Raw genomic sequence first — 21,118 nt, forward strand, 5'->3', positions numbered from 1 at the left:
TTGGAAGGGACCTTCAAAGCTCATCTAGTCCAACTCCCACACCATGAGCAGGGACATCTTCAACTAGATCAGGTTGCTCAGAGCGCCATCCAGCCTGGCCTTGAATGCTTCCAGGGATGGGGCATCGGCCACCTCTCTGGGCAACCTGTTCCAGTGTTTCACCACCCTTGCTGTAAAAAATTTCTTCCTCATGTCTAGCCTGAATCTCCCCTCCTTTAGTTTAAAATCATTACCCCTTGTCCTATCACAACAATGAAGAATGAAGAATACCACGGTGCTGTGCTGCAAAGGCAGCAGCCGGAGGAGCACTCAACTCACCAGAAGGCCCTATGCTGCCCATCAAGTACAAACGCGTGCCACTAACTTGAGCTGTAGAATTTGTGGCATGAATGGTGGGTAGGGAAAGCTTGTAGCATTAGGTTTCTCTCTTTGTCCTGTCAGAGAAGAGCAATTTGCAGAACAGAAAGCTTGGGTAGCTGTCCTCCTTGCAGGCCTCTCTGCATTTCCAGAGGTACTGCTGCCTTCCTCAGCAGGGTGCAGTCTCCATCTGCTCTGCCCTGAGTCACCTTTCCTTGGCTTTTGCTCCCCGTTCAAGCACCTCCTCAAAGGAGGTGGCTCTGCTCTTTTCTAATTTCTCTGCTGCTTTGAATATCCTTGTGGTCTCCAGAGATTTCTCTCCCAGTGGTTTCCTAACCAGTACTTTCTCCTAGCCTTTTGGGGTTCTGTCAGTTTCTACTGCTCTGGATTCTGTCCTTTGGGGAGACTTGGTTGAGCTCATCCACAGCCAAACACAGCTCTCATCCCTTTTCTTGATGTTACTTAGGATGTGTACCCACTTGCTGTCCTCCAATTTCCACCTCTCTTCCTCATCTCCAGGCCAGGCAGGTGAGTTCAGGTGAAGCTGCCTCTGGAGGATCCAGGGTGGGGAGGAGATTACCATTGGTGCACTCCAGCAGACTGTGTCCTTGCCCTGTGGCCTGTCTCCAGACCTCTGCCAGATCATTCCAGACATACAGAAACCCTATGGAACATGTCCTTGCCCACAGGGACAGTTTCTGCTATTGCTGTACCATAATCTTTGCTCATGCCTTGAGCTAAGAAATCTCAGATTCTTTCCCAGCCTTTACCCTGACTGGATTTTCCTGTTCTTCCTGTACATGCTCTCTTTGTAGAACCACATGGAGTTACTGGCTGCTAAGAAATCATGCACATTCCCTAAGCAGTTTTGCATTGTTCAGAGAAAGTATTTGGTAGCCGCAGATGGTAGAATTTCACTTTGGTTTCCCTGTAACAGCAGCAGAAGTACAATTTGTAGTGGACCCTTGTCTCTGTAACAAACCCCCATCAATTCCACTAGAATTCAACCATGGCATTTGGGGTTAATTTGGAATTCAGAATGGATGCCATGCATTTATTTCTATGAGTGGGTGTATTTCTGAGGCAGCACTCATCTTTTTCAATAGGTAAGAAGGGAAAATGGGATCTTCATATTCTTCATATTCTATAAATTATGTACTTGCAGCCTAGAGGACGTTACACTAAAAAAAAAAAAAATCATGTGGTGATTTATGAATCTTAAAAACGTCATGTGATGAGAGTGACTAAACAAGCACCTGTTTATACTTGTACATGGCTAAGGAAGAAAAGCCTTTAGAAATGCTGAGAATAGCTTAAGGTTGCCACAAGAAAATACTTGCTTGTCTTCTTCCTAGCACAGAAAAAAAGCCAACCAGTATTAAGGCCCATGCCACAAAGACAGACTTTCAAGTAATTTTCCTTAATCATCCCTCTCAGTAATAAACCTCACCTGGAAGCATCTCAGAGGACTTATGACACCTGAATCTCTTTTGTCAAAGTGTGGTAGCAGCTGGCAATTCCCTCTTCACAGGACTGCACTGTCACTCCCAAGGAGCCCCATGCAGCCTTTGCAGAGCCTGCTTTTGGAGAGACCACCACTGATGACATGTTATCACTAGGCAAAGCTATGGCTAACACATGGCTAACAATACCCAATTGCAGCATTGAGTCGTACCAATGAGATGTAGGAAATGAAACAGAGGAACAAGAACACTCTCCTGCTCAAAGCAGGCAAGAGAACAACCAGTCTTTACAAAAGCCTGGCTGAAAATTTTAGCAATTATGATCTGCTTGAGAGAAAAATTCCTAAAAGGTTGCAAATGTTAGGAGAATCTTCCAGAGACATGACAAAGCACATATCAGCACGTTACACAGTACTTTCTGCTAGCTATCTGTAACTGCTGAGACAGTTGAGGCTTGCATTTTAACAATTGCTTCCCCCTTTTTGGTCCACTGCCTTTGTCTTTGCTGCTGGGATTAATTAATTAATGTATTTCTCTTGAATCTACATGTTCCACCAGGTACAGGATCAGTTGGGAGCAAGTCAGAAGAAATGGATGCAAGACAGCTGAGATTACTTGTCTGAAGAGCCATTTTCCCATAATTGCTTCACTTTTTCGCTTTACAGGAACACAGAAGATACCCAAATACATCAACCCAGCAGCAGCAGTGGGAGGCAGAACACCTGAGCGTGGCTGCTTTCTGCAGTGCATTGCTGTCCTGCTCCGCGATGGTATGGACAGCGCGGCCACCAGCTATTGCTGATACTGGAGAGGATGTTTTATTTATTCTTTATTTGCCACCACTTGTTTCCAGTGCAGAATCACCACACTGCTGGGAAGCTCTGTAGCAAGTTAGCCTTGCCTCTGTGCATCTGTAGAGATCAGCAGATGAGGACATGCTTTCCAGAGTGGTTTTGTAACCTCTCCAGAGGGCTACAGAGCAAATGGGAGGGGGGCAATGACATCCGTAACTTTGATATAGCTGCCTTCTGCTTCAGAGAAAGTTCTGGAAGACAAAATAGAGGAAGGCAATGATCTCTGACTGTTCAGGGACCAAGGCCACGATTATCTGTGTCATCTCAGTGCTTCATGCCTGTCCGTCCTTCCTACTGAGTCTAACAGTCAGAGCTGCTCCTAGTTTTGCCTCTCTCTGCATCCATATCAGCTTTGCCATTTCTCCATGCTCAGATGCTGCTGCCTCTAACACCGGGCAGGGTCTCACAGTGCCCACGCAGACCAGGTGGTTTCTTTCATTCACAGCTGCCGTGTTTCCCCGTGTTCCACCAGCTCTTCAGCAGCAGCAGTTTCATGATGCCAGGCTCATCCCCCCTTGTGAGCAGCAGCTCCACAGGCCAGGTGTCCATGCCAGGTGCCAGCAGCTCCAGCCACCCGCAGGTTTCCAGGATGACAGCGGCGATATCTCCCGGGTCCCTGCCCTGTGACACGCACCAACACAGCATCAAGGCCTCACCTCCAGCTGCCAACAAAATGGCAGCCGGCGCTTTTACCCGCAGTAAAGATGGCGCCGCGGTCCCTCTGAAGTACTGGCAAGCAGCACCTTCCTCGCGAGCCCGCTCCGGAGGCGGGGATTGGCGGGGGCGCCGGTGGGGCGGGGCGGGGCAGGGCAGGGCGTGGCGCGGCGCGGGGCAGGGCAGGGCGTGGCGCGGCGCGAGCGCGGCGCAGGGCGAGCGGTGGCCGTGAGCCGCGCTGCCGTTTCCGCCGCCCCGGCCGCCGCCGCTTCGGCATGAGGAAGCGCAACGAGTCGGTCACGGTGGAGCATGAACGCGCCGCCGCCGCGCCCGTGTCCCTCGACAAGGGCTGCAGCCTGAGGCACAGCCTGCGCCTGCCCGCTGCCGACACGGGCATGAAGCGACCGCTGGGCAGGTGAGTGCCGCCGCGGTGGCGTCCCCGCGCCGGGCTTTGTTGTCCTCCGCGCCCCGTGCTCCTGCTGAGCCCGCCGCACCGCGCCGGAGGGACCCCTGGCCTCGGCAACCCCGCTACGCCGTGGGTTGCGGCCGCAGCGGCGTCTCGGTCCTCCCCACCGGGGGCCTGGCGGGGAGCGCGGCCTCGGGCACCTCCTCAGCCTGGTGGCGGGGATGGCGGGGGCAGGGCGGGAGGATGATGGGGGAGGCGGTGGTGGCGGGGCTGTGTTATGCAAGGAGAGAGAAAAGGGTCTTTCCGCCCCTCCGCAGCACCGCAGCAGCCCGCGGCCGGAGAGCCCCGGGGCCAGAAAAGTACGTGGGAATTCGGGATGTTTCGCACGTCGGTTACACTGCTCGGGCCCTTGTGTGCCGGGTGAGCAGGTGCCGTCCCCTCCTCGGGTGCTTTCGAGTTCTCGGTACAAGTAACTCATTAGAGGATGGGGTGGTAGCGGGTCCTGCAGACGCAGATCTGCATAGCAAAGGCTGGAAGGATTGTTTTTTCATACCTGAGGGTTGCTTCGTCCAGCCCCCTTCGTATAGGCAGGCATTCACCCCACAAAAATTGGCTAGCACAAAATCTTATCCATCAGAGAGTGTGGAGGAGCAGGGACCTGCAGGTAGACTGATTAAATGAATCGGATTTAGGTGTTGATGGGAGAAACTTATATGTGTGGCTCTGTTGAAGAGAGTTTAGCTGTGGCTTTTTACCAGCTGTGTTAACGTTTTAAACATTTTGTGCATATTTATGCTGTGTTCTTCTATAAAAAGATAAAATCTGTAACAATGGAAGATGCTTATAAGCTGAAACCTTCATGCAAGATTTCAGGGGATGGAGTGCACAGTGAAGACTGACTCACAGTTGCAGAGGGTTGGGAAGGAAAAGGCGCAACCTTTTATAGTTTCATCTACACCAGCATAGTGCTTTTCTTTGACTGTGTTTTGTAAGTGTGAAGAATATTTAATGATCAAAAGAGCTGTGTGGTTTGGGTAGCTGAAGCCAAATTGCTGTGCTTTGGGAATACAGCAGTCTGTTTAAAAAAAAAAAAGTGTTTATCAGTGGATTTCTAGAAAATGAGCCAATGTGGCTATTTCCCTGGTAAAATTTCTCTGTTCTCATAGACAAAATTAACATTTGAAAATAACTTTTTCCTGTTCATGGCATGGATTTTTGTAATGTTCAAAGACAGAAGCTTTAAAATGTTATTTCTTTTATTGGGTAGTAGCTATTCAACTTTATGCCCTGGTGGTAAACCTTTGGATGTTTTCAGCGATCTCTATTATGACAAGCTTTTGGTAATTGAAGATGGCACTGGGTTGATTCTTCCAATGACTGTGCAATGGATCAGGCTCTGTCAGTGTTCCGCTTTTGTAATATTTAAAAATTCAGCGTATTTATTCCATCTGTCCAAGAGTATAACTTCTAAGGTAATCAGATGATGGCTTATTAACTTCTTCAACGTTGTGAATGGCATTCAAGTACTTTTTACTGAGGTAGAAATACTTCAGTGATGAGCACTGAGCAAGCCCAAAGGGCACGTATTGCAGGCTGTTGTGGAAACCAGACATAGCACAGCTATTAGATACACTGTATTGTAAAGGCCAAGCTAAAAGCAGGGAAAACATCCAATCTGTGGAAAGTTTTCTTGTATTTATTTCTCCATTTGTGCATTTGAAAATGGTCAGCAGGCAAATTTTTCTCACTTTTCTTCATGTTGAGCCTTCGAAGCCTGTTTCAGAAATCCCTGAAGTATCCTACATGTATTTTGGACTTGCTCTTTCTTTCTTAGGTACTGTATTCCATACAACAGTGTTTCTGAAACTCCTGACATTGTAGGAAAGCTTTGGAACTCACTTTCCTTCCACATATCAAGAAATTATTATTTAAAAAAAAAGTCCTGTAGATCATCTTGTGCGTTGTTGCCAAAATGGCATGTGTGTTTTAAACTGAGTAAAAGTGCAAAGTGCAACAATTGCGCACTTCTCTGCTTGTGTTGATTTTTCTTTTCTGCTGTTATGGGTTGAGTTGTCTGCCTTTCTTACTGACGTTCAATGGACCTCCTTTGATTTCCTCACCTTGTGAGCCTTCAGACAGTAGTTTTCAGGCAAGACGTCTGGGTCTGCAAGTACCATCCAGTTATGTTTTTCTACAGGATGACAAATACGCTGCTGAAGTGTGAATCTGAGCATGCAGGAATGGGAGGGGCAGAAGAAAGTATGGTGCTCAGAGATAAGGTTGTCATCCAGAACAAACACCCTGAGTCAGGTCATACAGCTCCCTAGACCAGTACCCCACCTTCAGCAGTGGACAACAGTGGGTGTTTAAAGATGAACATGAGAAGGGTACGTACACAGCAGACCTCCCTTGGGGTTACCCTGACTGTGGCCAGTTATTTGGCTAACAAGTTGCTGAACGATAATCTATATCATACTTTAATATGCAAAGTCATGCTGTTATTGCAGCATTTTTTATACCACTGGCTATAAAATTAGCATTTGATTGTGACGGTATTTTCGGTGTTGTACATCAGTTTTACTCCCCAGCTCGCAGAAGCTGTAAGGAGGTGAAAACTCTGCCGCAAGGTTGCTGGGATGCTGGAGGTGGTGTAATACCTGGAACTGGGGACTTGTACCACAGCAAACTGTTCTTAGCAGCATGCTTGTTAGTGGAATAGTTAAAATCAGCTCCTCTGGTGGCTGTGAATTCTGCATTCAGGGGAAGTGGGGTTGTCTGCATTTCCTACTGCTGTTATTTAGTCTCCCCACAGACTTGGGAAAACAGCACATACGTTTGACTTCAGTATGTATTTTTCCATCTTTTCTTTGTAAACGATACAAACTGCTGGTTAGAAAAGCAAATCCACCCCACAGTTGTCTGAAGTGGCTGCAACTTATTCTTGCAACAGTATTGTTTAATTTTTAAATTTTCACTAGCACCGTATTTGTCCCTCTGGTTTGATTCAGTCATATCATCACACTGTGCTCATTCATCCAGGAGCTGAAATTCATTCTGAAGTTTCAGCTATGCATTTGAGCTACTCTGTTACAGAAAGGGTGTGTGCATATATGTATAATGGAGATGAATATCTGATAAATAAGATTTAAGTGGCTTTGTCTAGTGCATGCTGTAGTTGATATGGCTCTTCTTAAGTGGTTTACAAACAGAAAGGAACAAATACAGATATTTCCATTTTAGTTCCATAGGTAGTGGTAAAATACAATATGGTGGTTATCTAAGAACTTTACCAGTAGCTACTTTAAAAGTCTGTGAATAACTTGTTTTTTAAAGGAGTGGAGATGTTTTGTCAGAAACTATTACATGCAATAATGCAGTACTAAAGAAGCAGCATGCAGTGCTGGGTTTTCCCAGTATGCGTGTTTTGCATGAATGGCCATTCCTCTAATGTTTGTTGTGACGCATTTTTCCAAGTGACAGCATTTAAGTGCTGGGTGGTTTTTAAGGTAGCATTGTGTTTTGGGTAGTTGCTCTGATTTTTTTTTTTTTGTGGTCAGTGGCTCTGGTGTTCTGAGGAAATGCATTTGAGCAGCCTTAGATTTAGAAAACCTTTATGTGGGAGCACAGAGAATAAAGAAAATCAAATGGTATTAATACTGGCATTGATATAAAAGCGAATTTTCCTGTCTCATTTCTGCTGAACCCTGGTCCGGGTGGCAGTCACATGTATATTGCCCTTCCCTTCTGTGACCTAGTCCTTAATCTGTGCCTCATTAATCCCAATCAATAGTCAGACTGTATACCTGAAGTATGAATTTTGCCATTCCTTGTTCTCCTACAAACACTAGTTTGCTGCAAGTGTTAAAACTTGTGTCTCTCCATGCTGTGAAGCAGTGAAGAGCTCCAGGTCCCCTCTGTGTAAGCTAGGTATCTCAACGCTTTTGTCTTCCTGCGTCCAAGGAGAAGCTGTCTCTTAAGTTCTCTCAGCTATCTTTTCTCCTAGTGACCCCCTGTTCATGGTATAGGTCCCTACACGGTGCGTTTTTGGCACACTTCTGGCTGTCTAGCATGTGGATCCCACAAGCTAGATCTTTTTTGTCTGAATATGTTACGGTTTGGTGTAATTTCAGTTACGCTGTAGTCACCCACGTTTGCATTTGTGTTCGCTGTGTGCACCTTTCTCACTTAGAAACTTCTCTGGAAAGGCAGAAGGTTGCTTTTATGGTACCCTTTCCTGGGAGTTCTGTGAAAATACAGTGAGCGTTGAGGATGCGGGGCTGCAGTAGTCTGCTGCTGTCTTTCCATCTGACGCAGCTGAATTTTACTGGAATGGTGAGTATGCCCAGGTGTGTCAAATACGATATGTGGTAACCCTTGGTGCCATCCTGCGCCAGCTGCTGAAGTGCTCCATGCCTTCCTGTGTCTCTTTGGATTTAAGCAGCAGTATCTTTCCTCTGATAGAAAACTTGGCCATATCTGTTATGTCTCCCCCTGTTCCCTCTCTTGCCTTGTATCTCAAGGCCTGGCCTCTTTTTTCCTGATGCTACTTTGGAAGCATTTGCACAGTCTTTTATGATTATTCCATTCTAGTCATTGTAGCTGAGATGACAAATTTTGAATTGTTCTGCAAGTTTTCATCAATATCTTCCTTAAGATTTTTTTTTTCTTTTCCCAAGTGAGTTTTGTGCAATTATCTCTCTTAATTGCTGTCTTCAGGTTAAATCAGTTGTTAGTACTCTTCAAAGAGGAAACGTGCTGTTTGTATAGACATTTCATCAGTCACCCATCTTTTTCACCAATTCCACCTTCCTACTGGGTAGCTGCTGCTATTTCAGTTGTTCTTCATAGTTGTTCTTGAAGAAAGTTTGCAAAGGAACTATGGAATGGTTTCCAGTCACTTGTCTGTGCTTTCTTCCAAGTGCAGGTTGAATCACAGTTCCTCTTTTGTGTAAAATGTGTAAAAGCAGCTTGCTCTGTGTGTGGATTCTTTTTGTAGCATGGCTTGCTCGGGTTTTTTTTGGTCATGTTTTGGGGGTTTTTGTTACAATTCTCTCTTGAAGAGGATGCACAGTATTATTTTGCTCAGATCTGTCGAAAGTGGGATTGTGTAATTACTCCATGCCTTACTCTTTTTTTTTTCTTTTTTTAAATGAAAAGGAACTCTGTGGCTGTGTCTAAATTCTGGTGTGTCTCGTGCATTGTTATCCATTTTGGCAGTTTGTGTCTTAGTGAGTGCCCTGACTTGCTCCCACGTTACCCAGTTGGGAGCATTAGGTGTTTAGGCTCTACATCATCTTCCCAATCCGTTCAGCCTTTGCAGCCATTATAATTCTCCTTCCTTGTGTTCATCTTGTCCTCCTTCTTTCTCGAAGATGTGTAATTCATTCAGCGAAAATAGCAAGACTCCCTGCAATGTGGGAAGTTATTAGTTTTATTAGTGTTGTTTTTTTTAATATGGGACTTTTTTTTTCCAAAGACTTGCTGATTTGTGAGGCCACCGTGTTGATGTTTAGCTGACAGTTCCATGCCTCAGTGCATTACTGTTAAAGCGCTGCTTCTTTCACCATGTTCATCACTGACTTTGTTTTTTGTGTTAAACAGGCATAATTTACTCTCTCGAGCATCTCTTGAGACTCCTAGCATCCACTTGCATGCCTGTCTGTATGACCTAAAATGTATTTCCTTGGACCTTTCACCTGAGCCTCTCTTAATTATCTCTGATGCACAGCATTTTTCTGCTGCATCGGCTCTGTGTTATGTCATCCTACAGTCTTGCAGCTTTCTCAAGTGCACATATTTCTCAGAGAGCCCTATACTTGAGCGGGCTTACTTCAGACTGAAGACAGTTTGCCCTGTAGTTATGACTGAGTTTTCTGTTGGTGTCCTTGAACTCCTGATGTCATTGTGGTGCCGTACGTGTGACATCATGCCTGCCCTTGGGTTCAGTTGCTCTGCTTTGATGGCTTATGCCTGAATTAATAATTACTGTGGTGTTATTAATTGCTGCTACTTTGTAATTTCTCGAAAGTCCTTTTCTACTTAGGAGCTCTCTGAATTGCAGACCTCTGTTTGTTTCAGTACACCTAAACTTCCCAGTGTATGGGTGGTTGTGGGTAACTCCTGGGACTGAGAGGACTTTCTAGTCACCTCTGGAGTGAAGATGTCTGTGGAGACCAAGGTCTTCTCAGTGTTGTCACAATCTTTTCTGTCCTTTCTTCTCAACTGGCCACTACCAGTTCCTTTGGGCATACCAGTGAGTATAATCATGGGCTGGGTTGTCAGCCAGTGTGGTGCTGTGCTATAGGATGACCAGCTAAACTGAGCTTCTAACATCAGCACAAGTCCTAGGTTCCTGTGCGTACTTTTCCCTCTAGATATCCCTTTTTCCTCTGGTATCCCCATGTCTATTTCCAGCTTGTTTTCACTTACACAGAGGATCAGTGGTTTACTTCTGACAAACTAGTTTTTGAGGATGACTTGCTTTCATGCTATAAATGGCATACAGATGCAAATGCAGTCACAGGTCATCACAGTGAGTCTGTAAGTTTTCTCCAGATGTAATACATATGTGTTTCTTTTTGGTGAAAACAACATTGTGGTATTTTCATTAAAACTAATGATGGTGGCATCATTTCTTCTCCAGAATCCGCTGCTGCAGCATGTGCAAGAGGCCTAATACACCCAAGCAGGACTTCTGTAGATGAAGAGTCCTGCCTGCTGAGTCCAGTTTCCTTTGAAAGGCACCATGATGTCCTCTTAGGAGGCTACAGTGAAGTTACTTTATCCTTCCAGGCCTGAAGGGTAGGTCAGATTATTCTGGTGATCGTGCCAGGATGTGAAATTAGTAAATAAGCTTCTATAGCAATTCCCCTGCAGAACCCTGGGTTTTGGAAACTCAGTGGGTGGCTGCACTGTGTGTGTCATGTTGTTGGTGTTGCAGTTGTGGAAAACTGACATCAAGACCGAGTGATTGTAAGCAAGGGAGATTCACTAAGGTGGTAATGTGAGAGCACTATGTTAATGTAGCTGTGACTGAATCAGTACCACAAGAAGATTAAAAGAAAGTACTTCTAGTGTATTAAAAGGGTAATGGGAGAGCGAGGAGTCTTTAAAGTCATTAGCCTGAGGTTGTCTGTGCAATTTTAATGGTAAGAGTTGATTTGCAATTCAGTGGAAGAAGATTTAGCAGCTAAGTGTATATATATATACATGAAAATAGATCTGCCCTGTGGAAGGGAGGTCTCAGTGTAAAAATGTGACAGGTTTGTCAAGATTACAGCCTGGTTGATGAAAGCATCAGTGGTAAAATTGTTTCTCCAAAGCAATTGACTTTGTACTGTAGTTTATTTTATTGACAGGACTTGCATTGCTAATGGAGAGCATGTTTTCTGTGTTGAAAACTCAGTGAAGAGAGACACAACTGGGGAGTTATTTTGGAATTGGTGCTTGGGCTCAAGGGTGCGTAACTTTGTGTATCAGCTATCCCAACTATGAGACAATTACTATTGGTAAAACTGAGAGGAGGAGCAGGTTGATGAGGACTGATGAACAGAGCAGTTGGCAGTCTAGGGCCACTGGTGAAGTACTGAAAAGGTCACCAGAACACAGATTAAATGTAGCTGGCTGTAAGGCAGGGAAGAGTGTGCAACTGTGGGATGGGAACTGTGGAAAAAGAGTGAAGTTGTTCTGGGTCATGGCCTCTGCAAGCTGTCAGGTGTCCTTTCACGGAGGCCTGGCATGTGTGTTGTCCGTCCAGGAGTCAGGCTGATGTCCAGGCTTTGCACTTGGGCCATGCTTGTGCACCTATCTCTTTCTCAGAACAGTAACTGTTGGGAAAACAGTGCAACACTGAGCTTCAGAAATCTGCCTCTTCCTTATTGAAAGCAATTCAAACTTGCAAGCAGAATCTCCTAATTTTAGACTCTATTAAGCGCCTTGATTATTTAAAGTATGACTATTGAACTGAGCTAACAGGAAGGATCTCTGTGTTTACTTTCCAAATCAAAGTGTTTCTTATTTCAACATCGTAGCTCTTACCGAGTAGTAGAGCAATAAAAAAGCTTGTTGGACTAGAAAATTAACTTTTAGAACACAAACACTTGAAAGTATTTGAGATAAGCCCTACAGCTGTCCTCTCCTTGTTCCTAACAATCTGTCAAACTACAGGAAGAGAATTTTAGGAATCAAAAGAAGAGCATGAAAACCCCAGGCATTGAAGTTGTCTTATGAATCTAGGAAATAGCTGAAGCAAACCTTCCAGTGTAGGGCAAATGGGTTTGAGCAGTGTAAGTAGTTCAATCTTTGTGGAGTTTATTTTGAAAAGAAAAACCTTCCCCCCGATAGTCTGACCAGTTTCACTTTTTTTTGGTAACTGCCATGTCTGAATGGATGCTGAATATCTTTAAGCACAGATAGTAGAATACAGAGTTTCCCTTTTAACATCTCTTAAACCCAGAGTTTTTCTTCCTGAGCATGATATGAGAGATGATGGTTTTCTTTGGTTACCATCCTCTTGTGTTCTAGTAGGGGCGATGTGTGAATAGCAAGAACTGATGTTCCTTCTCAGCCTCCAAAAAGAACTGATGGGTCAGCCAAAATCTGGCCCCTACCTTTCACTTATAGTACGCTTCTTGTACAACAGGCACAGGACAATGAAGGGTAGCTGAGATTTCAAATGTTCTTACCTGTAGTACCTGTACTGCTGTTCTCAGTGTTAATGGTTATATCAAAATCAGATTTATACCCACTTAAAATGCTGGTTAATTCTTCTTGCAAAAGAGATTGGTGTTGAGCAGTAAGAGAAATGACGTCATATGGTCGTTGTTACGAAAGGTGTGCAGAATAAAGGACTTCAGGTGGCATAGATTAAAAAAATCCTCTTGGAAAAGTACTTCTCAGTGGAATATATGCAAGCTCCGAGCAGAGAGCAGTAAATGCATTTACCCTGCCTATGGGCTGATTTGCCTTCTGCTGGTAGTAAAGCTTCCCCTGGCATCACTTTTCTGAGACAGAGAAGCCTACACAAATGAGGGTGATGTAACTGGGGCTTTGGAGTCAGAGCTTCCAGGTTGCAGCATCCTTTGGTTGTGGAGGAAAGTGTGTGCAAGGTGTTTAAATAATCGAGTAGACTTTTAGACTTCCTTGGCATCCCCAGGAAGGGAAGCCTGGCTCTGTTTTCTCCCCTAAAGCAGTCCTATCTCACTTTTTGTAAAGTTTTGATTGGTTTCAGAGCAGCTTTAGGAAGTATTATGGAGTAAAGCTGACAATGTCAGTTTTATACTGCTGGATATGAAAACTGTGAATTGGACACAATCACTGGAAATATCCCATTTGCTTATCCTTGCAAATCCAGCAGAAATGCAGTGAATAACCTTTTCTTTCAGTTTCTGATAGCTTTGTGCTGTCTCTAGTAAAGCATTCTTTTCCCCTTTTGATTACCAGAGTATGGACCACATTTCACGTTAAACTTTGTGCCAGGCTGATGTGAAGTGCTGCAAAATGTTCTGTTTCCATGCAGTTAAGTAGAAACTCCCAACACCTGCTTTTCACTTTCTTTGAGTATGTGTTTTCTAGTTTGGCTCTTCAGAGTTTTGTAGTATTAGCAAAGGTGCTGGTTTTAATTATCATTAATTTTTCAAGCATTTGTCCTTTTGGAGTTGTTTCCTCACAAGATGATAGCTAAAGCCGGAATCCCTGAATAATGCACAGATGAAAGTAGGAATGAATTAATTTTCTTGACTGTATGCAAAATAACCCCCTGTTCAAGGTATGTCGGAGGCTGACAGCAGTTGTGTATTTTTTTGTACATCTGTTCTTTAACCATGGCTGTTGCTTTATGGCCATGCACTGTTCATTAAGCTTCCCTTTTTAAACGGGTCACAATTACAGAGGACACTGACTGCCAGCTAAATGTAACTGATTTGGCATTGTTTAATGTTCTTGTTTGCTTGTATGCCTCTAACAGGGAACTGTTGGTGCATTGTAATCAAAATATGTTAATAATTGTGTGTTGTGCATCTAAAAAGTGGCAGTATCACCTAAATCCCTGCTAACGCAAAAGCTTTTTTCTTTTCCTTCAGGCTTTCAAGGAAGAATGGCTTTGGATTTCTGCCAGAAAAAGCAGAGCTATCTCAGTTGGACTAATATAAGATGACCATCTTTATGTATTTGAAAGGAAAAAGATCTACAATACACAAATGAGACTTTTGCTCAGAGGGTTTAAAAGAGAGCAAGAGCCACAGAGCATGCCAGTAGTGGTAATTCTCAAGCTGTGTGGCTCGTGGCCATATCACAAAACTGTTGCATGAAAAGATTTCATGTTCACAAAGTTGTGCAGCTTGGAAATATAGACGTGTTCATGCACATGTGTCCATAGGAACAGAGTCTGACTCTGGATTCCTGTTATTTCTGTGAGGTTAACACACGCTTGCAAGTTTGGTGGATTTACAGCATGTTAACAAGTTTTAAGTGGTGGTAGGGGAGCTGGCTTGGCCCTTACCATATGTATTGTATGCTTTTTCAATTATGGTATGTATTCAACAGGCAAGTGGCTCTGTTAAACAGCAGTTAGGAACTGTCTAAATTGGTTCTGCTTTTGAACCTTTGCTTGTGCACCTTGATATTCCTCCTTGTGAGGGAGAGCATGGTAGAGAGAAATAAGCTGTACTGCTTCGATAAGAATCCGACTCAGCTGGTCTCGAATTCCTGATTTCCACTTCAGTGCTGTTTCAGTCTTTTCATGTTTATGTCCTGTTTTTTCCTCTTTCCTTTGCAGACAGCTTTGGGTTCCCCAGCTTGTGGACTAGTAAGAGGGCTGTGCCTTTGATATAAACCAACTGTCAGCTGTGAAATGAGTGGAAAACTTAAGAATTCAGTAAACACTGTGGAGGGAGTGTCCTTGCTCTACAGTGGTATCTCAGTGCCAAGCTCAACTAAAATCTAGTGTGGGTGACTTCAGATTTGATTAGCATCAGCAGCATTGCTGGGGAGCTCTGGAGAAAGCATATTAGAATTTAAACAAATGGTTCTTACTGGAACGGGTCTGGCACAAACTAAATGGCTATTGCAGAAGATGCATTCAAGGCAAGTCAACAGCCTTAAAACTCTAATCCACAAGCCTGCTTTTCTGTCCCAAAAGTCAATTGTTCAGTTGCCTAGGGTATAATTATTCATTGTTTGCTCCATACTTTAAATAACAGAAGCATCTGCTCCTTTCTTCTTCAAACACAACTTTCAGATTGCTCTTGTCACACACAATTCACATGAATGCTAATACCATTTTACCCAAGCATTGAGAAGTAGCATAGCTGTTGCCTAGGCCATGCCACCAGTATTCATTTAAAATAAATCAGTACTGTATTGCGGAATGTCCATCTAGTTCTTGTCTCTTGCTCTGTGACACATAGGTAGATTTCATGCAATTAGAATGTAAGCTATCAAGATCCAGTTCCAGGCTCCTGTCCTTCAGAAGAAGTGCCAGTACTTGCAGTGGATTAATTAGGCCAGTAGTGTTGTCAGGGGTAGTTTCTTAGGTGATGGTTGTGAAGAGGGGAGCCCAGAGCATGGCACTGGGAAGGGACAGGGTACTTCAGGGGGAAAAGTTAGATGTAGCTCCTGTGTCCCTGTCCTGCAGGGTGTGTAAATGCTTGTGTGAGCCCTTCCGTACCTTGCCTCATTTGCTCTGCTTCTTGCAAACATGTTTTATTGCTAAAGGCCCATACATTACCTGGAGGCTGCTCCATAATTGCTGTTCATTAACATTGTACACTAACTTGCCTTTCTCACACCTTATGGGCTTTTTTTTTCCTGGTGCCCTCTTGAGTCCCTGCATGACCCTCCCTGGCATTTCATTGCTATTGACTGACCGATCAACAGTACCTTCCTATTCCTCTTAGCCTGAGTGGTCATGCCTCATTTCCCCTTCTTGCTGCACTGGGGTCTTGATTCTTGCAGGCCCTGCCCAAGATCTTGCCCTATTCCGTAAGCCGAAATGTGGTTATTAAGGTTTCAATAGCTGGAGATGGCTGGTCTCTTCTGAAAAACCCAGTTCATTGAGATGCTTTCCTTTACTTTGCAGTTATATCTCTTTTTAGAGACAGCCCCGAGTTCTTGTGAATGACTGGCTAAGATGGCTTCCTGTGCTGGGTCAGCTGAGATGGGGTTAATTTCTACACTGCCAGGACAGTTGAACCCAGAACTGGCCGGAGGGAACAGTTGCCAAGGGGACGGGCCAGGGTGGGGGCAGCCTCTCGCTTGCTCTCAGCTGGTGTGTCCATTGCTTTGTAGGTTCTTTCTTTATTGTTGTTACTGTTTGTTCATTTTTATTTGGTGTTCGGTTAAACTGTTCTTATCCCAACCCACGAGTTTTGCCTTTGTTTTCTGATTCTCCCTCTCATCCCATCAGGGACGGAGAAGGGGTGAGCAAGCGACATGTTGTCTGAGCTGCTGGCTGGGGGGTGGGCTGGGGCTAAGCTACAACACTTCCTTCTTGCTGTTTACTGTTGTAAGTTAATGTTTAATCACTTGATATTAATCAGAAAGAGGCACAGAAGCAGTCTAAGTGAGAGTGGCCAGGAAGGCCAATGGCATCCTGGGGTGTATTAGAAGGGGGGTGGTTAGTAGGTCGAGAGAGGTTCTCCTTCCCCTCTACTCTGCCCTGGTGAGACCTCATCTGGAATATTGTGTCCAGTTCCGGGCCCCTCAGTTCAAGAAGGATAGGGAACTGCTGGAGAGAGCCCAGCGCTGGGCAACAAAGATGATTAAGGGAGTGGAGCATCTCCCTTATGAGGAAAGGCTGAGGGAGCTGGGGCTCTTTAGCTTGGAGGAGACTGAGGGGAGACCTCATTAATGTTTATAAATATGCAAAGGGTGAGTGTCATGAGAATGGAGCCAGGCTCTTCTCAGTGACAACCAATGACAAGACAAGGGGCAATGGATACAAACTGGAATACAGGAGGTTCCACTTAAATATGAGACGAAACTTCTTCACGGTGAGGGTGACGGAACACTGGAACAGGCTGCCCAGGGAGGTTGTGGATTCTCCTTCTCTGGAGACATTCAAAACCTGCCTGGACGCCTTCCTGTGTAACCTCACCTAGGTGTTCCTGCCCTGGCAGGGGGATTGGACTAGATGATCTTTTGAGGTCCCTTCCAATTCCTAGCATTCTATGATAAGAGGGGAGCTAAGTAGTGAAGTAGTTTACTGGGGAAATTTGGGACCTTGAAGTTTCAAACTTCATCTGCATTCAGATAGTTGTAACAACACTGCCTGAAGCTCTTACCTCAGCCAAAAGGAGATGCCCTGTAGGCAACAGCTTGTTTGGGGGCTGAAATGGATTAGGAAGCCTCAGGCAAGAGTTTGGGAATAGGCAGTTTGCAATGAAGGGGCGGAAGGGACATTGCTGAAAAGCATTATGTCTAAGGCAGCAGTTGTACAGTCTGTAATCTGATGCCACTGCCAAAAGAAAAAGTCCTGGAGGCTCCTTCTTTGAACAGGCTTTTCTACGACAAATGCCAAACCATGTCTACAAACTGATGAATTTGAAAAGCTCATTTTATATCTGTTTGCATGTATCTGCTATGATGCAGGTTGAGGTCCTTCCTATGATGAATTTTCTTTTCTTGCCACACTAACGTCTGCCAACGTCAGGCTGCATAGATATGAAAGCATATGGAAAGTAGGACTAACTACATAGTTTGCCCATGTAGAGTTTGTCAGTTGAACTTGGGTAACTTCTCTGACTGAAAGGTGATATGGGGTGATTTTTAAAAGATGAGAGAAATCCAGTAGGCCTAACTGAAGACAGTGTCAGTAGGCATTTGATTGATGTTACGTAGGACATTGTCAATGGAAAATAAGGGGTGGGATGCTGAAAGTGCTGGTAAGCATATAGACAAAATATTCTAGTTTCGTTTGCTGACACACAGCATTTCTCTGAAACTGTGTATGCAGCTTTCACTGTCTGTGATACTGCTATGAACAAGGAAATAAGAGAATGCTTATGATAGCTTTCTGCTGTGCTTTAGAGATACAACATACTAGTCAGAAAAAAAACCACAAACCATTTTTTGCTATAATAATAGCAAATGAAAGAATAAATTTCAGTAGTTGGCAGTGGTTTTCTATGGTTAGAATGGTTTGAATTTTCTGCCAGATGCTAACTCAAAAGGTTTTATGGGTGTACTGACGTCTTCTTGTCATTGCTGGTTTTTGAGCTTTTGTCTCTGTTGGGACACCTTCACTTTCTATCACTGTTGGTGGTGTGTCTGTTTAAAAAATAAGATGTCATATATTCTGAGGAACCTGAAGGTAGAGCTTGTATGTTTGAAAACATTCTCAAAAAACTCAACTTGCCTTTCTTTCCTGTCTTTTTTATTGAAATCCATAGGCTTCAAATTAGTTGCCTTTCCACTGCCTTATTAAGCTCATTATTCCTGTTAATTTGTCTTTTAATTAAAAGAGAAATAGTAAAACATCCCAACTGCTTGCTCCTGGGTACAGTCAAACTAAATAGGCTGGTGGGAACTATGGAGCAGAGTAGGTTTTCCTGGGCTGGGTCTCTGCTGGTGAAGACTTGAGTGCTTTGCTCTATCCTAGCTTTTTAAGGCCAGTATTTAAGAAGGTGTGCTTAGTGTTTTATTCACCCCTCTCCCACTTTCTCATTGGTGTAAATAGGACCATTTAGTAGCTTAGCTGGATCTTGAGGTTTGGATAACCTTTTCTGTCTCTGCCTACTGGGTAAATCTTTATTCAGCTTTTGAAGTGCTCTGGTAGCCTTCTCTTTTTCTGGGAAAAGTCACTGTTCAGTGAGAAGTCAGCTAGTCTGATTTGTTGTGTGTACCTGATGAACTTCAATCCATCAAGCTCAGCTGTGCGTTGGCAGAGGTATGTTCATGAAGCATGGGCTATTGCACTTTGCCAGGAGGTGGTGGGAGGAATGAAGCATACAACTGTTTTAAATAGCATGTCCTTTGTAGGATGGGAGAACGCACTGGGTGGCTTCTCAGGGTCTCTTGTAGCCTCTTTACTGTTCATGTAACAGGTGGATGATATGCTCTGTCTGATAGTAGAGCTGAGAGGAGAAGTAGAAGCATCAGGGAGTTTGAGGAGGAAATAGACTGGTGGCATCATGCTCTGGCCTTCCTGAAACAGGAAGAGTGAGCAGTAAAAAAAACAAGATTAAGGGAGACTGAAGACAGTAGCTCAAGGGAAAAGAGTGAATGGAGGCAAGTCCACACTTGGGGTAGCAGGTGAAACCCCCCCTTGCTCACCTCTCCCTCCCAGGTGCCTCTATACAACAGGTATGAGTCTCTGGATGTGGAAGGCCAGACAATGGATGAGGAAAATGAAGGTTCATCTACACCACAGGGGTTGACAGGATGAGAAAGGCCTACCCCCTGTATTATAACCACTTCCATGAGAAAGAAAAGTAGGGTTATAGTTGTAGGTGACTCCCTTCTGAGGGGTACAGAGGGTCCAATATGCTGGACAGACCCTCCTTTTTAGGGATGTCTGCTGCCTTCCTGGGGTCTGGTTTAAGGACAGCACCAGGAAACTTCCTAGCCTGGTACGGCCCTTGAACTACTGCCCATTACTGTTCTTCCATGTGGATGGCAATGAAGTTGTGACCCATAGTGCAAGGGTGATCAAAAGAGACTTCAGGGCCTTGGGACCATGAAGTTCAACAAGGAAAGTGCAAGGTCTGGCATCTGAGTCAGAGCGCATGTCCCAGTATCAATACAGGCTGGGGAATGAAGGGATCGAGAGCGGCCCTGTGGAGAAGGACTTGGGGGTACCGGTGGGTGAAATGTTGGACGTGATCCAGCAATGTGCACTTCCAGCCCAGAAGGCCAATTGTATCTTGGGCTGCATCAAAAGAATTGTGGCCAGCAGGTCAAGGGAGGTGATTCTGCCCCTCTGCTCTGCTCTGGTGAGACCCCACCTGGAGTCCTGCATCCAGCTCTGGAAGCCTCAGCACAGGAAAGACATGGACCTGTTGGAGAGGGTCCCAAGGAGGCCACAGAAATGATCAGAGGTCTGGAACAGCTCTGCTGTGAGGACAGGCTGAGAGAGTTGGGGTTGTTCAGCCTGGAGAAGGCTCCAGGAAGACCTTATTGTGTCCTGTCAGTACTTAAAAGGGGCTTATAAGAAAGATGGAGACAGACTTTTTAGCAGGGCCTGTTTCAATAGGACAAGGGGTGATGGTCTTGAGTTAAAAGATGGGAGATTCAGGCTAGACATGAGGAAGAATTTTTTTTTTTTTTTATAATGAGAGTGGTAAAATACTGGCACAGGTTGCCCAGATTGGTGATAGATGCCCCATCTCTGGAAACATTCAAGGCCTGGCTGGATGGGGCTCTGAGCAACCTGATCTGGTTGAAGATGTCCCTGCTCATGATGGGAGGGTTGGACTAGATGAGCTTTGAAGGTCCCTTCCAACACAAACTATTCTATGACATGACTAAAATAGTTCCTGATTTCAGATTCCTTTCTTGAGTTGATGAATGTTTTGTATACTACAGTGATGAAAGCCATAGGATCAGGTGTGAATTTGCCTGTTGTATCCTCTCTACCTTTGATGGCACAGAATGGAAATTTACCTTGTATTAATTGATACTTCCTGGTAACAGGTCTAACAACTCTTACTGTTAATGCTTGGCTTTATGTGCAGAAGGATTTATACTTGAATTGTAAGAGGCTGTCAAGAAACAAATAGATATCCGAACTTTTCTGTCGCATCCCAATAGCTGTAAGATCAGGTTATCTTTTAAAACATCAAAAAGTAAATCATGTCCTTCACAGATGTAGCATGTGTCACTAACAATATGTTTGCTGCTGGATGCTTGAAAAATCATTAAGTCCTTTACCCTTGTAAAAATGTGCTCTGCAGAGCTCTTTGCAGTATAGTATTTTCATTCTTTTGAAGAAGTGCTGAAGGGATGATACTATACTGCAGCTTAGTTTTCGAGAGAGACTAGAATATTTCTTCAGAATGAGCAAATATTCAAAATTAAGATACTTTTGTAGGAGATGGCAAAGGAATCTGGTAGAGCTTCTTTTGTTCTTGTTTTTCAGGTCTTTATAAGACTGAAGGCTTTTAGGAATTTGTTGAAACTAAAAAATCTCTGAGGATGCAGATATACATGTTTATGTCCATGATTTTGAGGGTTGTTTTATGAAAGAAGCCAGGGGGGAAAAAAAAAAAAAGTAATGCTTTTAACCAGATGTCCTGGGCTGGACTCTGCAGCAAACTGGACTGGATTCAGGGATGCAGGGTCTGGAATCAGGCCTCGGATTACAGGCATGACAGGCAGGGTCCTCTTCAGATGCTGGCCATGGTTGAAGAGAGCTAGACCCTTGTGATCTCCCACTTTTACAGGGTGTA

The 21,118-nt window shown here is 44.4% G+C and overlaps 1 protein-coding gene across 1 annotated transcript in view; it reads left to right on the plus strand.

The window, feature by feature from the left end:
* The first annotated feature begins 3,537 nt into the window (after positions 1–3,537).
* The window catches only part of ABHD12 (abhydrolase domain containing 12, lysophospholipase), a 46,541-nt gene continuing 28,960 nt past the window's right edge, over positions 3,538–21,118 (plus strand). Inside the window, exon 1 of the mRNA XM_065630382.1 lies at positions 3,538–3,743. Within this exon, the coding sequence (XP_065486454.1) occupies positions 3,604–3,743 (140 nt within the window). The 5' untranslated portion in view covers positions 3,538–3,603. The remainder of the gene's footprint in view (positions 3,744–21,118) is intronic.

This window comes from Caloenas nicobarica, chromosome 3 (genome assembly GCF_036013445.1).
Source record: "Caloenas nicobarica isolate bCalNic1 chromosome 3, bCalNic1.hap1, whole genome shotgun sequence".
NCBI lineage: Eukaryota > Metazoa > Chordata > Aves > Columbiformes > Columbidae > Caloenas > Caloenas nicobarica.